The sequence below is a fragment of the Saimiri boliviensis genome, chromosome 15, assembly GCF_048565385.1.
Source record: "Saimiri boliviensis isolate mSaiBol1 chromosome 15, mSaiBol1.pri, whole genome shotgun sequence".
NCBI classification, from domain to species: Eukaryota; Metazoa; Chordata; class Mammalia; order Primates; family Cebidae; genus Saimiri; species Saimiri boliviensis.
Genome location: NC_133463.1, coordinates 22,097,781 through 22,119,400, shown reverse-complemented (window position 1 = coordinate 22,119,400; position 21,620 = coordinate 22,097,781). Strand labels below are relative to the sequence as shown.

General features: G+C 40.7%; 1 protein-coding gene across 3 annotated transcripts in view; it reads left to right on the top strand.

The window, feature by feature from the left end:
* The window catches only part of SLCO5A1 (solute carrier organic anion transporter family member 5A1), a 153,775-nt gene that overhangs the window by 57,278 nt on the left and 74,877 nt on the right, over positions 1-21,620 (top strand). For all 3 annotated transcript variants that reach the window (XM_039464926.2, XM_010330741.3, XM_003942904.3), the window contains 2 exons: positions 8,387-8,519; positions 14,835-15,052. In XM_039464926.2, coding sequence (XP_039320860.1) covers positions 8,387-8,519; positions 14,835-15,052 — 351 coding nt within the window. The remainder of the gene's footprint in view (positions 1-8,386; positions 8,520-14,834; positions 15,053-21,620) is intronic.

The following is a 21,620-nucleotide window of genomic DNA, read 5'->3' as shown; positions in this document are numbered from 1 at the left end:
ATTTATGTGAATGTGGTCTCTTTCTCAAAATATCTTGTTGTACTCTCCTCACCGTTCTTGTGGTGACGTGAGATGATAAAATGTCTATGTGATGGGATGAAGGGAGATGAATGACGTAGCCACAGTTGACAGTTGTGGACAGTTGACCTTCTAATGACACTCAGAGGAGGAACTTCTGCTTCTGGCATCCAGAAGAAGACCATCGGCATCATGACGATGTTGATGGTCAAATGTCAGGAGCAGATATGCTGATGACTAATGTGTGGGTGGCATAGACACAGTTGGGACGCTGGACAAAGGGAGGATTCACGTCCCCGGTGGGGACAGAGCTGAACAGTGTGAAATTTCATCAGGCTACTCAGAACTACATGGGATTTAAAACTTAGAAATTGTTGATTTCTGGAATTTTCCATTTAATATTTTTGGACTGCAGTTGACCGTGGGTAACTGATATTACCTTGGAAAGTGAAATCAAGGATAAGTGAGGACCACCACCACCACCACACACACACACACACACACACACACTCAGACACACCCAGTAAAGGCATCACCAGAATCAAGATGGCAAACAGATCCAGACCTAACATTGCCGAAAGCATTCTTGGGCCTGTTTGAAATCCCTCTTTCTGCCTGGCCTCCTCAGTCCCCAGGTACCAGTGTTCTGGTTTCCTATTACTGTGGAATCATTTGTGTTTTCTAGAATTTCATAAATCGAATCATCTAGTGTGTACTCTTTTATGTCTGCTTTCTTTTACTCAACATAATTATTTTGAGATTGCTCCATATTTTAGCAAGTATCAGTAGTTCATTTCTTTGTATTACTAAGTAATATTCCATTGTATGTGCATACTACAATTTGTTTATCCCTTCATCTCTAGATAGATGTTTTGGTTGTTTCCAGTTTTTCATTACTACAAATAAGGCTTCTTTGAACATTTGTATGGACGTATGTTTTCATTTAATTTGTGACAATACCTGGCCATGGAATGGTTGAATCATGTCATATATATATGTTTGACTCATTAAGACACTACTGAAATGTTCTCCAAAGTGGTTGCACCAATTTTACATTCCCACCAGCAGGGTATGACAGTTGTAGTTTGCATCACATCCTCAGGAACACTTAGTATGGTCTGTCTTTTTAATTTTAACCATTCAGACAGGTGTTTAGTGGTATATCATTGTGGTTTGCATTTGTACTTCACTGACGACTAATGATGCTGAATATCTTTCATGTGAACTTATTTGCCATTTATGTATCTTTTTTGGTAAAGTGCCTGCTCAGAAATGTTTTCTACAATTGTTTCCTGCTAGATGTTTTTTTTTTTTTTTTTTTTTTTTTCTCCTTTGATTTGTTTGTTTGTTTGAGACACGGTCTCACTCTGTTGTCCAGGCTGGAGTGCAGTGACGGGATCACAGCTCACTGCAGCCTCAAAATCCTAGACTGAAGTGATCCTCTCACCTCAGTCTCCTGAGTAACCAGGACTACAGTTGCATGTCATCACACTCAGCTAATTTTAGTATTTTTTGTAGAGATCAGGTCTTGCTATGTTGCCCAGGCTGGTCCTGAACTGAGCTCAAGCAATCCACCAACTTTGGCCTTGCAAAATGCTGAGATTGCAGGTCTGAGCTCGCAGCCCAGTCTTTTTTTTTGAAGGTTTATATAATCATGACCACATTTTCAAATAATTTTGTATCCTTTACTTTCACTTATTTTAAAATAAGATTTCTTTAAGCTATAAAAACTCTTCATAAATATTAAGATTAATAGCCACATTGTGTCTCAAAATTTAGTTAATAATCATATTATTAATGTTATATATAACATAATGATAAATGTCACCATAATGTATGTGTGTGTATATATATATATATATATATATATATATATATATATATATATACACACACATACATATATGAATTATGGTCTAAAAGCTGGATTGTGTAACTTTGTACCAGCAGTGAATAAGAGTAACTAACTCATTTTGTTTCTGCGCTGAGTAGTACTTCAGTCTCTGTGAGTTTATTAAATTAGAATTGAATCTCCTTGTTTGCAGCTTCTTTCTCTTTCTTTTTTCTTTTTTCCTTCCTTCCTTCCTTCCCTCCTTCTTTCTTTTCTTCTTTCTTTCTTTTTCTTGAGACGGGGTCTTACTGGGTCACCCAGTCTGGGTTGCAGTGGCACAATTACAGCGAACTGCAGCCTCAACTGTGAGTCTCACTCCCTCTTCCTGTCTCAACCTCCTGAGTACCTGGGACTACAGGCATGCGCCACCACACCTGGCTAATTTTTAATTTTTCTATAGAGAACTAGGTCTCACTATGTTGCCCAGGTTGGCCTCAAACTCCTGAACTCAAATGATCTTCCCACTGTGGCCTCCCAAAGTGCTAGGATTATAAGCATGAGCCACCATGCCCAGCTGCAGCTTCTATTTCTTTGACAACTTGTGAGGTTAAAGTTTTTCATGAGTTCATTTACATTTTGATGAATCCCATCCATTTTTTGTTTGTGTTGTAAGGGGATTGATTCTTAACTTTCTATGAAAATTTTTTTCTTCCAAAATATAATTTAAAAAATTTGGTCTAATATTTTTCATGCCTTCCAGATAACATGCTATGGTCCTTCTTGAGGATCTGATGGAGTGTATTGACACTGGTCACTCACAAGTGATAATTTGATATTTTAAAGCTGCAGCACATTAAACCTGTTCCCCTTCCATGCCCCAGATGCTAATTAAGCATAACTTGCTGCTGCTTTATACGTTTGTTTGTTCCCTTTAGGGAACACATTATTCTCTAAATAATTTTCAGAACTCTTTGAAAATATTTCTAAAGGAAGTTAGTGAATTTCAACCAATGATTTCTCTCTGTGGCAGCGAGGAGAAAGCTCTCCAAATCTACTGAAACCCTCTTCCCCTCTCATTTGTGACCTGAGATGCTCTCTGGATGTTTCAGCACAGTGATAGACTATTCCCTGACTGCCATGGCAGCTGTTCTTTTGCTGTCAGGCCTGTGTCAAAATAACTGAATCACTTAAAATTAAAAAAAATTGCTGCTCAAAATAACTGAGATCAAAGGCCTCTTATCTGCCTGTGCTTGTGAGTGGAAGGAATGAGTTGGAATATTTTCTTTAAATACGGGGCTCTGGTTCTTAAAGTACTTTGGCCATTTTCCAGGGAATATGCAAGTTGAAAGAGAGTTGATATCACTGTTGTGGTATCGTGGTGACACAAAGATTGTTCTTCGTGTCCTCTTGTTATCAGCAGCACTGTGTCACCAAACACATACAAGAGGATGGCCTCCTCTCCTGATGCCTCACAGCAGGGTTAATAGTCATTTGAGGACTTAAGCATGTGCAAAAACTGTTTTTCTGTGGCATCATTCTGGGTGCAGTCCCAGACCCTGAGACTGGACCTATATTATACTTGTAACCTTAAACCACTCTGGGCGCAGTTCTCAGCAGCGTTCACTGCCATGTGTGTCAGCTGAGAAAGTGGGTTCCACACCAGAGGGAATATGGGGGAGCCATGGGCAATGAGCAGTGAGCTGGGGGTGGGGTGTTACTTGGAATCAGAGGGTGATAATTTAGAGACCGAGTTCAGATGAGGGAACAGTAAACTTAGGTCAGCTATAAGGAGACTCTGAGGACCCAGCAAACGCACCTGGGATGGTGGTGTCCTGTGGAGAGCCTGGAGAAGGTAAGAGTCAGGGATCTGTGACTGGAAACTATAGGGGCCAACTCTGTAAAGCAAGAACTCTGTTGGGATGGGATTGGGGGAGGTAGAGATGCTCAGTGTGGCAGGGCAGCCCTGGGGTCTAGCACCAGGAGCCTACGGATGACTGACTCTTCAAGACTCTGCTAAGGACGAAGCTGCAGCTGCTTCTGTTATTTCACCCAAGATTCGAAGTCCATGTCTTCATCCCTTCTCCATTCAATGAATGCGTTATTAGTGCTTATAGTCAGCACTGCTTAGGCACTGATAACGCATCAGTGAGAAAAACAGTCCTCGTTCTCAATGAGCTGAACTTCCAGTAAGAGAGTCAGACAATGAGCAAATATATAAATGTATGTGGTGCAGTGGTGGGCCCCCTAATGAAAATTGCAGCAGGGTGGGTGACAGCAGGATGGAAGCAGGTGGCAGGTGTCATGTGTAGATGTGTGGAACACTATGGCTTCTGTGAGGGGTAATATTTGAGCAGAGATCTGGAAAAAGGAAGGAACTGAGCTGTGGGCATCGAGGGGAAGATCATCCAGGGAGAAGGGCATCTGAGTGGCCTGGGTTGGTCACTGGTCTACTGATGAATCATGAAGAATGGGGCCCCATGAATGACAGTTTGTCAGGACTGTGTGCAATAGGGATGACCCCCAAAGGGGAATTGCTTTTACTATAGAAATTCAATAGGCAGAAAGGAAAGATGCCTACCACAGTTCAGAATGGTGGTTCTTTCAGTGAATTCTGCCCCCAACAGAGAGAATGAATGAGAAAGGGAATTGTTTCCACTTCCAAGAGATGGGGACAGCAGGAATGAGGTGGACAGAGAGGCTTTGGACAGCGTCTGGTACTCTGGACTCCACTGAATCCCAATGACTAGTGCAAAAGCAGGAGGGAAGAGGGTGGAGGAGGAAAGACACAGGTGTTCAGAAGACCCAAGGATGATTGACCGGACTTCCCGTTCTATATGCTGGAGCCTGCCCTCAATAGCACAGTGGAGGTGATTTGTTCTTCTACTGCCATCTGGGAAACACAGAAAACCATTTCCAGATGCCATTGCATGGTAGGGGAAGCCAGTTCTGTGCTGCCATCACCCTCCAGGGCACTCAGAGAAGAGGGGCTGGCAGGCTGCACACAGCTGTGTTTGCATGGTGGCCCCAGGAAGGGACTAGGGTGTGGGAGGTGGTGGTCACTCTTCTCTGCCTCTCCCTGAGTGTGGTCACTTGTTAATTCCCTGAATACACCATGCACTTTCAAATCGGTTTGCCTTTGCCCGTGTGTGCTGCTTAGCCTTTAGTGTCTAGTGTCCATGAAGGCTTCTCTGTCTTCCATCCCCAGCTAATTACTACTCATCATTCTTCTCCCACGATCCACAGCATATTGTTGGTGCTTGTTGCACCTGTTCACTGAATCTTGGATCATAGTGAGTTTTACACATTTCTTTCCTGGAAGACAATACACCAGTTTTATTCACCTTTGCAGTGACCCCTCTTTGTCCCAGTGCCTTGCATTACAGATTGCATGGATGAGTGGGTGATCTCTGACCTTGCAATGTGAATCCTTATTCAACCTTTTATATATAGCTAATACACAGTTATATATATAAACATACACATAGTCTATATGTATGTATATGTGTGCCTGCGTATATATACATATATGCATATATACATACACATGCACATATATGCATACATATACATACACACAGGCCTACATATACACACATATATATACACACAGGCACACATATACACACATATATACACACAGGCACACATACGTATATATACACACAGGCACACATATACATACACATACATACACACACAGGCCTACATATACACACATATATATACACACAGGCACACATATACATACATATATACACACACAGGCACACATATACATATATATACACAGGCACACATATACACATATATACACACGGGTACACATATACATATATACACACAGGCACACATATACACACATATATACACACAGGCATATATATATATGCACATATACATACATATATACACACAGAGAGACACAGATATATATGGGAGTGATTCTATTGGACTCGCTTGCTATATAATGGAAATAAATGTTTCTGGTTATGCTGCCAAATTTTAAAAAGCTGTATATTTTAGGGAGTAGTTGAGAGTTTTTCTTGGTGAATGCTATTTAATTAATTTCCCTCTCACTGGATGATTGTGTGTCTGGCCAGTACACATCCTGCACAATCCCTCTTGCCACTCCAAGATGTTGCACTCAGGTGCCCCGGGAATAAAAAGTATGGCAGAAATACCCTGTCTGTATTTGTAAGATAGCCTCTTCCACGCCAGAAGAACTATTTTGGGAGAATGATTCATGTCACATTTTGGCATCGTTACAGTTTTAAGTTGTAAATGATGCCAGTTTGCCTGGAGGTGTAAACATAAGTGTTATCTTTATATGCACATGGGAATACCTGTAACAGAAAAAGTACTTTCTATTCTTGAGTTACAGTCTAGGTTATAAGCAAAGAGATTAACAGGATCTTTATCAAAATTCTAATTTTATTGATGAGATGTCTGCTTCTGAAAAAGTACCAATTACTTGTGGCTCTGCCTCCGTTCTCCATTTCCAAACACAGATGGAGAGTCAAATAACTTAATGTCTTATTGTTATAAGCAGATGATTCTATAAAATAAACACTGTGCTTTCTCTTTTGAAACAGTGTGAAAAGTGAGAGCAGGTGTTAAATTACTGTCTTGCTGTTTGTGGTTAAAAGTAACAGGAGGTACAAAATCATTCAAAGTGTACCTAGGTGTGAATGATTAAGGTGAAGCCACTCTAATTATTTCAGTTTGCTTTCTGGTAACGTTAAAGGATATGGAAAAGCGTCCTTATTTACTCGGCGGTTACAATGCATGACAACAATGGAAACGAGGAACACTTAACACCTGAGTTTGTTATCAGGCCGGGTACACAACAGTGCCTTACAAGTGGTTATTGATTTGTCCCCAAATAACTGAGTTCAAATAGGAAAAAACTTAGGTTTGGAATGTGCTTCGATTTTTCTGTGATTCTCAAGGAATTCCATATGCAATATTAAAATTTTAAAATTGACAAAATATTACTTATTTTAGAATTTTAAATTATAAAAGTGAAAATTAAAAAATAAAAAAATTAAAGGGATGCTAATGAATTTGTTGTTGTTTGTTATATGCCCATTTTTTTCCTTTTCTTTCTCATATGCAAAATACATTCAGCCCCCTTTTTTTTTTTTTTTTTTGAGATGGAGTCTTGCTCTGTTGCCCAGCCTGGAGTGCAGTGGTGCGATCTTGGCTCACTGCAACCTCGGTTCATTGACACCTCTGCCTACTGGGTTCAAGCAATTTTCCCACCTCAGGCTTCCACGTAGCTGGGATTACAGGCATGCACTACCATGCCCAGCTAATTTTTGTATTTTTTGTAGAAACAGGGTTTCACCATGTTGGCCAGGTTGGTCTTGAACTCCTGACCTCAAGTGATCCCCCCGCCTCAGCCTCCCAAAGTGCTGGAATTACAGGCGTGAGCCACTATGCTGGCCTGTTTTTTTTTTTTTTTTTTTTTTTTTTTGAGATGGAGTTTCACTCTTATTGCCCAGGCTGGTGCACAATGGCATGATCTTAGCTCTCTGCAATGTCTGCCTCCTAGGTTCAAGTGAGTCTCCCACTTCAGCCTCCCAAGTAGCTGAGATTACAGGCACGTGCCACCACATTGAGCTAATTTTGTTGTTTAGTAGAGATGAGGTTTCACCATGTTGGCCAGGCCGCTCTCAAACTCCTGACTTCAGGTGATCCATCAACCTTGGCCTCCCAAAGTGCTGGGATTATAGGCATGAGCCACCTTGCCCGACCTATATGCCCATTTTGATGGCAAGTTTTTTGGGTACAGTGACAACGTTTTGATCCACTGACAGTGAGACATATTCTCCCCATCCCCCTTGGACACATGCTTTAAAAATTATTTTCTGGTTCATCTGTGGTTGGTGTTTTCCATTTGGAATTTTTGACCCATGCCATTTAGGGAGATTTATTCATATTTGAGTAAGATTCTTCAGTTAACAATAAACGAAATGTATTGTAAGATCTTATTTAATTCTAAAGTGGTGAATTGAAAAAATATTAGCAATTTGAGGACACTTCAGCAGTTTTGTCGGTTCAGCAGAATCCAGCCTCATGGCAAAATCTGGCCTTGAATTTGCTCATCCTGCTAGACTCTTCCAGCTATAATGTGTGACACCTACTTTTTTCTTTGTTTTTCCTTATCGTAAGACTTAAAAAAAGTCTTCTCTTTCGTTATTCAGTGGCTGCCTCATTAACTAGCCTGGGTCTCTACTTTTAGAAATTCGAATTTAGTGGTTCTGGAGTGGGGCCTGAGCAATTATATTAAAAAACAAAGCAAAAGCAACCAAATGCTCTCCCAATGATTCTGATGCTCTAAGAGGACAACAGGTAGATAGAAGGTAAGTTTCAAAACCAAGATGTCAACATGGACACAAATCTCTGAAGGTCCCCATTTCTGGAAGTTACCTGGATTGAACTGTGGCATGCCTATGGTATGACAGTGAAATGAGAGACCCCGTAACACGTAATGAAATGTCACTGTATTTCATATTTCCCCTTCTGTCTTCTCAGCCATCATGTATGTCATGGGAGCACTTGGCCCTGCGGTGGGATATTTATTAGGTGGACTTCTTATTGGTTTTTATGTTGATCCCAGAAATCCTGTTCACCTTGACCAGAACGATCCTCGTTTCATCGGAAACTGGTACGTCCTGTTTTCTATTTTTTTCATTTCACTTCTTACTAATAATAATGAGAGTTATAGTACACTTGGATTTAAAATTTGCCCAATGGGAGACAGAAAATAGCGGAAAGGTGCCTGGGAAGGGGTGATAGGCAGGATAATAACATCCCAAAGAAAGCTACGTCCTAATCCCTAGAACCTATGACGATGTTATTTTACATGGCAGAAGGGACTTTGCAGATGTGATTAAGGACTTTGAGATGATTTTAGATGACCTGGGCGGGCCCAGTGTAATCAAAGGAAAGAGGGAGGCAGGAGGGAGGGCAAGAATCAGAGAAGAAGAGCTGATGATTGAAGCACAGGTTGGAGTGATGTGCCTTGAAGATGGAGGAAGGGGCTGTGAGCAAAGAATGCAGATGGCTTCTAGAAGCCGGGAAAGCAAGGAAATGGGTTCTTCCCTCAGCCTCTGGAAGGCATGCAGTACTTTCAATCATTTTACACTTCTGATCTCCAGAACTGTAACATGAGTCAGACTGTGTTGCCTGAAGCCACAAAGTGTGTGGTACCTTCTCATAGCAGGGAGCTTATACAGAGGGTTTGGGGACAGTAGCTTAATCCGCATTCTTTAGGGTTGGGGTGCTTTCTTCATGGCAGAGTGAAGGAAAAGGACTGCTGCGGCTATGTGAGGACATCCCTGTTGACTTTAATCATACCTTTCAGTATCTTGCCTGTGCCTTAAAAAAATAATATGTTCTTTCCACATTCTTATTGTAATTGCGTGTTTGCTTTACAACCCTCTCCCACTGCCTGGAATGCCAGTCCGCTTTTCCACTGTTACACTCTCAGTGAAGCTTTTTTCTTGCTAATCTTTTGTTTTCCCTCATGTGCTAGAGGTTTAGCTGCTTTCTCAGTTGTCCTGCAAAATCAATAATGCTTAGGACTCAGAATGAGAACTTCAAGTTTGAATGGGATGTTATTTATCCAAGTAAGAGAGTTGTGGTTGAGTTCTTACAGTCCTCAACTTGAACATGATATGTTATTTCTTCAAAATTGCAATCACTAATTGAAAATATTGGAGTCCTGAATTCATTTCATGTGGATTGGCAATAGCTATACATTGATAAGGCATTTTCATTTTATAGCAGAGAGAATATTTCTGTATTAGAAAACATATGTGCCAAGTAATTACTTACTTACTTTTTTTTTAACATAGACACACATAAAGAAAGCAATTACTTTCTAAAGAGTGTCTTAGAGTGCTTTGTTCTCTGTGTTTCATTACATGATAATAACATTATAACTCTGAGGTTGGTAGGAATCTTGTTTAACACTATTGATTTTCAAAGCAGCTAACAGATATTAATTGTTATACAGGCTTCCTCTTTCCATGAGTAATGCTCTTTGAAGCTGGAAGTGTCAAGTCTGGTAGAATTTTTAAATCGCACAGAAAGGAGTTCCCCTGTCAGCATTAGGGGAATAACACAGGAGTTTTAAGTTCTTCACTCAGTGAAATTTTTGGTCTTGACTGTTTTCTTTCGAGTTCTGAAATAAATCAGAGTAGAGATTTTTTTTCATTGTCACAAAACCAGATGAATTAACTCTATTTATGAACACCCAGTGTGTATTCTGTGTTCTATTTAGGGGTCCTTAAGGAGGGCACAGTGACAGGGAAACATCTGGAGGGAGAGATAGGGAAAGCCAGCTCGCGTAGGAAGAAGGAGGGAGGGCAGGAGCTTTAGTCTAACAGTGCTTTATGCTGTCTTTTAGATGTTAGTTCAGTTGGCAGCAAAATTGAGAGATGAGGGCCGGGAATGGTGGCTCACCCCTGTAATCCCAGCACTTTGGGAGGCTGAGGGGGGTGGATCACTTAAACGTCAGGAGTTCCAGATTAGCCTGGCCAATGTGGCGAGCCTCTATCTGTACTAAAAATACAAAAAATTAGTCGAGTGTGGTGGCACATGCCTGTAGTCCCAGCTACTCAGGAGGCTGAGGCAGGAGAATTGCTTGTGGGAAGCAGATGTTGCAGTGAGCCGAGATCGCACCATTGCACTCTAGCTTGAGTGATGCAGTGAGACTCTATCTCAAAACAAAAATTAAAAAAAACTGAGAGATGAGGAATATAGACCCTGAAGCCATACTCCCCTGAGTTTATATCCTAGTCTGCCACCTAATACCTATGTGACTTTGGGGAAGTTACTCTGTGCCTCAGTTTTTTAATCCGTAAAAGAAGGTAGTTACAGTACCTATTTCATAGGGTCATTGTGAGGAATGAATGAGTTTACATGTGTAGGGTTTAAGCAGTTCCTGCTGTAAAGTATGTGTTAGCTATTAATTTAATCAACATTCAAATAATTTTATCCATTTTCAATGGCTCAATGTTAGTTCTGTAAATGATAAAGATTGTCAATATAGATATATAATGAGAGTCTATTTAAACATGAATTCAAATTTTATTGAGTAACTCTGCTTGTAACAGACTTCTACCTTGAACAACAACATAGTTATTTGATGCAATGCTATTTTATACGATGTCTAGCAGCAGTGATACATTTTCAGTAGGTATATGCTGAAAGGAAGAAGGAAGGAAGGAAGGAATCAATAATGCTAAAATGTATTGGGTGCTTATTTTGTGTCAAGCATTATACTAAGCTCTGCAAACATTCTCATCTAAGCCTTGTAACAACCATAGATAGTCACTGGTGTTATGTGTGTTTTGCAGCTGAGGAAGCTGATGCACAGGGAGTTGAATAATTTTCCATAAGCCTCAGAGTCAGTGAGAGCTGGGATAAGAAACTTACTCCAGAGCAGAGCTCTTAGACCATTCTGTTAACCAGCCCGCTTTGTGAATGGTCTCTGAGTCATGGTTCATGAAAGGGATTTAGGTAGCCTGGCTTTTGAAGTGTAGCTATTATTGACATGTCTTTTTCCAACATGTACTGCACACTTTCTGTCTCACTCAGCTTTTTCTCAGGGTCCTCTTTAGCATCGTTGTTATAGTTGTTATATCATGTGTTATGTCAATGTTTCTGGAGACTGTTGAAGAATGTGAGTCGGTTTGCTCTGCTTTGAAATGACCCCACACTTTAATATTATTTTTGTTTATTTGCTATAATTCCATTTCTGTTACACACCTTCACTTTGGCTATTATGCATATATTTTTAATGTTTGCATATAATTTTAAGTCAATGGCTGGGGCTGGGATGGGCAGGGAGGCTGAGTGCAATGCTATGTAAAAAGCATGCCAGGTGCAGTGGCTCATGCCTGTAATCCCAGCACTTTGGGAGGCTGAGGTGGGCAGATCACTTGAGCCCAGGAGTTTGAGACTAACCTGAGCAACGTAGTAAGACCCCCTGATTCTCTAAAAGAAAATAAAAAATTAGCCATGATGCCTGTAGTCCCAGCTATTTGGTAGGCTGAGGTGGGAGGATCACTTGCACTCGGGAGGTCAAGGCTGCAGTGAGCCATGATCGTGCCACTGTACGTCAGCCTGGGCAACAGAGTGAGACACTATCTCTAAAGAAAAAAATCAAAATAAATAAATAAACAAAAGGCAAACCAACCACACAAAACTAGCTATCATGAACTGATTGCTAATTAGGGGGCAGATGTTTTATGATGTACATTCAAAACATTGTCTTATTTAATTTTAATGACCCCCAAAATACTTATTAACCCTCTCATAGATAAGAAGGTCTATTTGGAAAAGCAAAATAATTACCCCAGGATCCTACAGTTAGCAAGTGGTAAAGACAGGATGTAAACCCAGGTCTGTCTGAAGCCACAGCCCATGAGCTGTCCCCTGTACTACACTGCCTGCCCTCTTGTGGAGAGAGTGTGAGAGCCAGGGAGCTGCAGGGATTCAGGGGACTGGAATGGGAAGACTCCAGAGGTAAATGAGCAGTACCTGATGGGTAAGGACCTCGTAAGCAGCCAAGTACTAAGGGGCCCAGGCATACTCATAGCTTGTTCTCTGTAGACATATGACTTTTTTTTTCTTTTGTGCATGTGTGTTTTTTTTTGAGACGGTTTTACTCTTGTTGCCTAGGCCGGGGTGCAGTGACACGCTCTCGGCTCACCGCAGCCTCCGCCTCCAGGGTTCAAGCGATCCTCCTGCCTCAGCCTCCCAAATAGCTGGGATTACAGGCATGTGCAACCATGCCCAGCTGATTTTGTAGTTTTAGTAGAGACAGGGTTTCTCCATGTTGGTCAGGCTGGTCTTGAACTCCTGACCTCAGGTAATCTGCCCACCTCAGCCTCCCAAAGTGCTAGGATTACAGGCATGAGCCACTGCACACGGCCAACAGATGACCTTTTTAATTATTTTTATTTTTTTTTTGAGACAGAGTTTCACTCTTGTTGCCCAGGCTGGAGTGCAGTGGTGCAGTCTCAGCTCACCGCAACCTCCACCTCCTGGGTTCAAGCGATTCTCCTGCCTCAGCCTCCCGAGTAGCTGGGATTACAGGCACTTGCCACCACACCCAGCTAGTTTTTGTATTTTTAGCAGAGACAGAGTTTCACCACATTGGCCAGGCTGGTCTCGAGCTCCTGACCTCAGGTGATACACCTACCTTGTCCTCCCAAAGTGCTAGGATTGCAGGTGTTAGCCACCGTGCCCAGCCAACCTTTTAAAATTAAAACTGTCTCTTTCAATTTATTTATTCAGCAGATTTTTTTGAGTACCAAATCTGTGTCAGGCACTGGGCTGGTGATTACATTCTGAATAACTGAAATTGCTGGAAGTCTGCCCCAAGCAATCTTCTCAACATAAAGCCCTTTCCTGACTATCTTAAAATCTTCATTTGATATAACTTTAAGTATCTTTGAAAATAGCACACTGAATTATTAATGACTAATTGTAGGAATCATTCTCTCAACTGTGACCTTTAGCAGCTGATAACAGCACTGTGTTAGAAACATTATTTTAAAAAATGAATTTTCACTTTGCAACAGATCTATATTCTTACTGGATTGAATTCAACGTTAATACTTACAATGCTGCTGCATTCTGGTTATAATTGACGCAAGCGTTTTGAGCATTTATGAACTTGGAAGCTTGAATGGTAGAGTTTGTAAGTGAGGAATCGTAGTTAGAATGTGGCTGCCCTGTTAGGTGGGGTCAGGGGCCTCTGATTGCTAAGGAAAGGTTGAAAGGGGACTGAGAAATTGCCACGTGGGGAATCATGCAGTCAAGAAGCCCAAGGCCTTAGCACTACAATTTCAGTTCTACTCTCTGTGGTTGCTTCCTAGTGCTCTGCAACGTGACATCCTCAGGTAAATTTAAAGACAGAAATCTGAGTCTAATAGCTCCTGTTCTACTTTTCTTAGGGTGCTTTCTGATACTCATTAATTTTCCCTCTCTGAATTTTGATAGCACTCATAATCTATACCATATAATCTGACATTTAATTACATGCATTTGCATTTCTTAGAGGTTGTTTCTTACATTTTGGCTTGCTTATGAATAGGTTATAGGTTCTTGAAGGCAGAGACTAAGTCTAAATGTCTTTGTCGGTAAACCTCATACTTGGTTAAGTATTGTGAAGGCCAGCTAAGTGGGTGGCAATACATTCTTTTTTTTTTTTTTTTAGACAGAGTCTCACTCTGCACCCAGGCTAAAGTGCAGTGGTCTGATCTCTGCTCACTGCAACATCTGCCTTCCGGGTTCATGCAATTCTCCTGCCTCAGCCTGCCCAGTAGCTGGGATTACAGGTGCCCATCACCGTGCTCGACTAATTTAGGTATTTTTAATAGAGACAAGGTTTCATCATGTTGGCCAGGCTGGCCTTAAACTCCTGCCTCAGCCTCCCAAAGTGCTGGGATTACAGGCGTGAGCCACTGCACCCAGCTAATAAATTCTTAAGTGTTTGCAGAAAAATATTTGAATACTATCAACAATTTAAAACATATTTCACATGGGATATTAATGCTTTTCTTCTGAGAAAAAATGTTTATATTGGTCTGCATAACATGCTATGGTCTACGTTATTTTTCTATTGAATTTATAATTTAGTGATTTATCATAAAATACACATTGTAGAAGGTTAACGATGCTAGCAGAACTAACCCATTGGTGCCCAAAAATTCTTGAATGAAATTCTAATTAGGTTGCTGATTATAATATTCAGTATAACACTAATATAATTGCAGATTTCTCATTTATATCACAGAAAAGGAGATTCCTTCATTTTCCTAGTTTGCCCAACTTCCTATCTCTTTACAACTGATTATAAAGTTTCCTCGAAAATTTTGTCACCACAAACTTCTACTTTACTAGTAATTTGTTCTCACCCACAAAAGAAAAGCCATAAATGCTATTCACATTTTCCAATTTTTAGGTGGAGTGGATTCCTCCTTTGTGCCATTGCAATGTTTCTTGTGATATTCCCAATGTTTACTTTTCCAAAAAAGCTTCCACCTCGACACAAGAAAAAGAAAAAGAAAAAATTTTCTGCTGATGCTGTTACTGATGATGATGTTCTGAAGGAGAAATCAAACAACAGTGAACAAGTGGACAAAAAAGTTTCTTCTATGGGATTTGGAAAGGATGTCAGAGGTAATGTATCTCTCTTGAATAAATACATGCATGGTGCTTTGATCAGTGCTACTCAAAGTGTGGTCCCAGGCCACTGCTATCTACCCACCAACTGTGGGTTGGCCTGTGGCCAGATAAGTACTAAGGTTGAGAGTAAATGTTGCAAAACTCTTTTAGGAACTTGACAGTAATTTTTTGTCTGTTTTATCTAATAATAGTTTAAAAATTAAGCTTATATTTTGTATGTTGTTTAAAAAATTAATTTTAAAATAATTCATCATTTTTGTCTTTGCAAAAGTATTATTAGATGACAAACTAGAAATAATAATTTTAAAAAATGATTCTTCTTCACAACACATAGTTTGAGAAGCACTGATTTAGATCATAAAGAAACAGATGTCTATATATGTTATTTACTATAATTAGAGAAATCTGATTTTAAAAATATTAAAAATCAAGTGCGTTGTGCAATGGAGAGTTTGTTTCAGGGGACCAGTGACTTTGGTAGTGTGATTTCATGCATACATAAGTATAAAACCTACCACTAGAAAGGTATCTCACTTAATAGTGGCTTTGTCAAGTGCTTGCATGTGGCTCCAGAGGAGGGAGGCCAGGAGATGGACCTCTAAACCCAGTGTAAAAGCATTCAGAAGGTCTTGGTGATGTATGGTTTATTTTTTTATTTTTATTTCTTTTAAAAATGCTAATTATGTTAAAGCTAGATTAGGCCATCTGTAGCCTAAACAACTTGAAGTGATCATGAACAGACAATATTTGTTCAGTATTTTGTGTATCTGTTGAATGACAACAGGTTCCTTTAATTCCAGAAACCGATAATGCTACACTCCTATTAATTTCAGTTTAGTTTCCAACATTCTGTGAATTGATTTTTTTTGGTATTGATTATGAAGCATAATATTTATCGAGTGCTTTCATGAATCAAGGTTGTGTTAGGTAAGACGTACCTGGGCACATCATTGTCTCATTTTGACTGTATACACAGTGTGGCCAAAGAGGAACATTTCCAGCCTAGAATAAAGTTACTCATACGTTACAGACATGTCCCTACAGCCTGAGAATAATAATTGTTAGATTGGACTGTTTTTAAAGACTATATTTTTTGGAAGCAAATGAAATGCTACTTCATTAAAAATGCTTCTTTGCAGTTACATTTTAGATTTGGTCCCGTCCCTTCCCATGATTTTGTGACAGCGTGCAGTTTTGGAACTGTACGTGACTTCTTGTGCTCTAATAACATAAAGCATTCTCTGGATACTGGCATGGCCTGGTCTCTTCATGTGTACCGGCCCATCTTTTTTTTGTGAACCTATTATAGACCATTATGGCTACTATCAAAAGAGTGATTTTTTTTTCATAACTCAACTGAGACAAGCTTGATGTCAAAGAACTTAAAACACAGCAATAGCCTTTGAGTTTTTTTTTTTTTTTTTTTTTTTTTTTTGTTGTCCAGGCTGGAGTGCAGAGGTGCAATGTCCACTGACTGCAACCTCTGCCTCCCAGGTTCAAGAAATTCTTCTCCCCCAGCCTCTCGAGTAGCTGGGATTACAGGTGCCCACCCACACTTTGCTAATTTTTGTTCTTTTTGTTTAGTAGAGATGGAGTTTTACCATGTTGGCCAGGCTGATCTCAAACTCCTGACCTCAGGTGATCCACCCTCCTCGGCCTCCCAAAGTGCTGGGATTATAGACGTGAACCACCGTGCCCGGCCAGCCTTTGAGTCTTCATTTATGGAGACTATAAAGTAGATTCAAAGGGAGAAATAAAGTCGTAGGTAAGAAAATATTATGTATTTTATATAAAATTTCACATGAATGTGAAACATAAATCACCTAGCTTAGGGTTGAGTGACTTGTATGTGAACTATATGATTTATTGGATAGTAGAAAATGGGGAGAAGATTGATATCAAATACCAACAGCAGATACAACTGCTGATGGGAAAGAAGTTCTTTTGGAAGATGCAGTGCAGACAATGCTATCAATGGCCAGTCTGCATTTTTGCACCCTACCATTTTCATGGCAGAGGTCCACTAAATGCCAGGACTGAAATGATTTGCCTGAAGGGTCTTCTTTGTGAGCTGGGAAAACTGCTTGGCTCCTGCTTGAGGTGGTCTTCAGGCACCACGGAATGAAACCCCTGGCATCCCATGCCCCAGAGAAGTCTTAACCGGATGACTGATAACCGCCACAGCTTCTGCCCCTTGTGGGGAAGGGAATTCTGGGGTGTGTTTCTGTGTCTTTCGTGGGCTCTTCTTCCTTCCAGTGCACTTTGACCGCACTCCCCACCCAGTGTTCCCTGAGTTGCCTAAGTAAATTACTTGGACGTGAACTCTTGTCTCGGGGCCTGCTCCTGGGGAACCCACACTTACATATGCTGGCTCAAAAGTGACCAAGGCCATTGAGAATTTAAAAATGATTTTTGGAAATGGAATCCATACACTATTTTTGGGGAATATCTTCGTATACTGCCAGGGTTTGCTTTTCTGTTTTCTCTATGCTCAATTTGATGGTTCAAGATATTTTCTTTTAAAAACAAGAATAAGAGGGGTCTTTGAATGATGATGGGAGTTGGCTTATAAAATCTGTTTCCATTCTGATTTTCTTGTTAGTCTTTTTGATAAAGTCCCCTTTTTTTACTCTATGCCTTGATTATCATGACCGATCTTACTTCTGTAGCCAAACCTCCTGATTGGGACACACAGCTGATTCATTTCATTATTTCCACTTGTACTGGATTCTCTAATCATATCAAGACTGGAACTTCAAGAGACACATTATCTTGTTAGAAAGAAATACCATTTTAATTGAATTATACTAAAAATGTTTTGCTAAAATGACATTGATGTTATTAAAATAATGTTCAATTAGAATATTTAAAATTAATTTATTTTTATCTTGTATACATTGATTTCCTTTAGTGTATTTAATAGATATCACCTGAAGAAAGTGACTAATATTTAATATAACTTTCCAAAGGACAAATTAAATCCTTAGGAATCATTCTGATATTGACATAATTTTAACAAAGCTGAGATGTATTATTGGGTTTATTTTTAACAAAGCTGAAATTTATTATCGAGGTCTTGCCTTAAAGAATGATTCGTAGAAAAGTTCGTTTTGAGTTAAATCTGAGTTTGAGACCCAGATCCTCTTTTCTGTAGAGTAGGGCTTCTTTTGGTTTTAATTTTTAAATTATTTATTCTATTTTATTTTATTGAGACAGAGTCTTTCTCTGTCACCCAGACTGAGGTGCAGTGGTGTGATCTTGGCTCACTGAAGCCTCAACCTTCCCGGCTCAAGTGACCCTTTCTGCCTCAGCCTCCCCAGTACCTGGGACTACAGGCCTGTGCCACCACACCTAGGTAATTTTTATATTTTTTGTACAGATGGGGTTTCATCATGTTTTACAGGCTCATCTGGAACTTTTGGGCTCAAGGGATCTGCCTGCCTTGGCCTCCCAAAATGCTGAGATTACAGGTGTGAGCCACCACACCTGGCTTCTTGGTCTTTGTTTTATATTTGAAATTTGGATACCAATATTAGTACCTTCAAAGAGGAGGTAGAAGTTGGTAACTTATACTTCCTTAAAAAGACAATTATTGGTTGGGTGTAGTGGCTCATGTCTGTAATCCCAGCACTTTGGGAGGCTGAGGCAGGCAGATCATCTGAGGTCAGGAGCTTGAGACCAGCCTGGCCAACATGGCAAAACCCCATTTCTACCAAAAATGCAAAAATTAGATAGGCGTTGTGGTGAGCACCTGTAATCCTAGCTACTTGGGATGCTGAGACAGGACAATCAGTTGAACCCTGGAGGTGAAGGTTGCAGTGAGCCAAGATTGTGCCACTGCACTCCAGCATGGGTGACTCCGTCTCAAAAAAAAACAAAAACGAAACAAAACAAAAAACCAAACAACAACAACAAAAAAACAAAAAGAAAAGAAAAGAAAATTATTTGAGCCATACAGAATGGTGCCCTTTTGGGAATTTCTACTGCAGAGAATGATAAAAGAAAAAAGAAAATATACTCCACCTCCACATTTTAATGACAGACATTGAGAAAATCTGACTCAGTGTTTTCATACTCTTATTATAAATTATGCAGGAATAACGCTGATTTAAGACACCACAAAGGGGAAAGTAGAACTTTCAATATGTCTGCATTACATTCCACAAAGAGATTAGCATTGATTCCATCAAAAATCTTACCAATAAAAATAAACACTTAAAATATTTAAGTGAATCCATTTCCCTGAGCTTTGAGGTCCAGCATTTTAAAGCAGTCCAAATTTAAATGGGCATCTTTCTATCTAAAAAACTTTTGGTGGCAGTTAATCGTAGAAGGATTTTGCTTTCTATGTCCACTTTTCAATCTTTGAAGCTTAATTGTGTGTTACTAATTAAGCATAAAATGTAACACACTTTTCTCTGCTAGAGTTTTATCTGTTAGAGTGCAATATATTTAAAATCCTAACTAAACAGTTACTCTGAGGTGATAAACTGATTTAAAGAGGCTACTGAAAGTGAGAGAACTTTGCTCATGGAAGGATAATGTTGGCATCACTGAATTCATTGAATGTTCACTCTATACAGGGTGCTGTACTCTATGCTTTAGTTATAAAGTTGTGTGAGCCATGGGTTGCCCTCCAAGAGCATAGAGTCCACTGAGGGAGCCAGGACAAATACAGATGGAAATGTACTAAAGAGAATAAAGAAAGAACAGGTTCAATGGTGTGGAGGTTCGAGGCTGCAGAAGGATTAGGAAAACTTATGTGGAGGAGGTGGGGTTTGAGATGACCCTGGAAAGATGGGGAGGATTTCCATAGGTGGAAGCAGGTGTCAGAAATGTTCAGGCAGAGAGAGCAAAGGCCAGAAGCTGGGACCATGTAGGTGTATTTGGAAATGCTGAACAAGCATTTTGTAGTTGGTGTGTTGGATATATGTGTCGGAGGCCTGGGAGATGAGGTTGGGAAGATCGAGCAGGGCATGTGGTAGAGAATGTGAGCTCTAGTGTGAGCTCTCTGATTTCTTTTCTAATGGGGAATGGGGAGGTTTAAGCTGGCATTTGGCAGCACTCAAAGAGGTAGATTAGGGAGGAGGAGGAGCAGATTGGTAGGAAGGGGTGCAGGTCCACAGCTGCGGGCAGAGCCCAGTGGAGAGGTTTCGGCTAGTAGAGAAGGAAGGGAGAGCAGCCTGCTAAACTGGCCTTGCTGCTTTGACTATTAGCCCCTTTCTACCTGCCTTCCACTCAGCAGCCAGAAATGTTAAAATGCCACTCCTTTGCTCAAAGCTCTGTGGTCTCCCGGCTCATTCATAGAAAAGTCCATCCCTTTATGACCTATGATTTAACCTCTGGTTACCTCTTCGATTCTAGCTCCTTTCAGTCCTATTTGTTTATTGTGTGTTCTGCTTCAGCCACACTGGGCCCGTTGTTGGTCCTCAAATGTGCCAGGCACACTCTCCCCCCAGGACTTCTGCACTCGCCATGCATGTGCTGGGAATGTTCTCTTCAGAGCCTCTCACTTTCCTCAGTGCGCTTCTCACGTGGCCCCTTCTCAGTGAGGCCTTCCTTAGCCACCCTGTCAAAAATCTCCAACCTCCCCTCCAAGGCTTCTTCCCTCCGTTCTGCCTTTGGTTCTCTCCTTAGCACTCATCACTCACCTACCATAGATTTTACTTACTTATTTGCTGTCTCCCCAGTGAGAAAGTAAGCTCCATGAAGTTAGGGATTTTCTTTTTTTTTTTGTCTGTCACGTTTCCTGCTGAGTTTATACCACCTAGAAGATACATAGCAAATACTTGATGAATTGATTATGGAATGAGAGGAGGGGAGAAGGAGGTCATTTCTTTCTTTTATTTTGAGACAGTCTTGCTGCGTCTCGCTCTGGAGTGCAGTGGCGCTATCTCTGTTCACTGCAACCTCCGCCTCCTGGGCTCAAGCGATTCTCCTGCCTCAGCCTCCTAAGGAGTAGCTGGGATTACAGACACCGCTACCACACCTGGCTAATTTTTGTATTTTTAGTAAAGATGGGCTTTCATCCTGTTGGCCAGACTGGTCTCGAACTCCTGACCTCAGACAATCCGCCGGCCTCAACCTCCCAAAGTGTTGGGATTACAGGTGTGAGCCATCGCGCCTGGCGAAAGAGGTCATTTCTTTAGGATGTGACAACTGACATGGGGATGATGGAGAGAAAGGTACCAGAGGTGGTTATAGGGTTGAATCTCAGATAATGGGGAGAGGAACTAGTTGAGGGAAGCAGGAGGAATAAATTCTGAGTTTGGGCTGCCCAAGAACACCCAGAACCATTGCATGTACGCCTTTGCTAGGTATTAGAACAAGGATAGTATGAATGTGTTAGGGTCAATGTTTGACCCAGCAAAGAAGGATCGCCAAAAGCTACATGCCTGGGCCCTGTGCTGTTAGTCTCCTTGCATATTGCCTTTGCTGAATTGCACTTTAATTCTGTGTTTGCAGCTTTATTGAACTGCTGCTTGAATTCCCCATGTTTGCCGTAGGATGGTTGCTCAGTGCCCTTTGTAGAAAACCCCTTTCCTTGGATTAATGGTGCTCA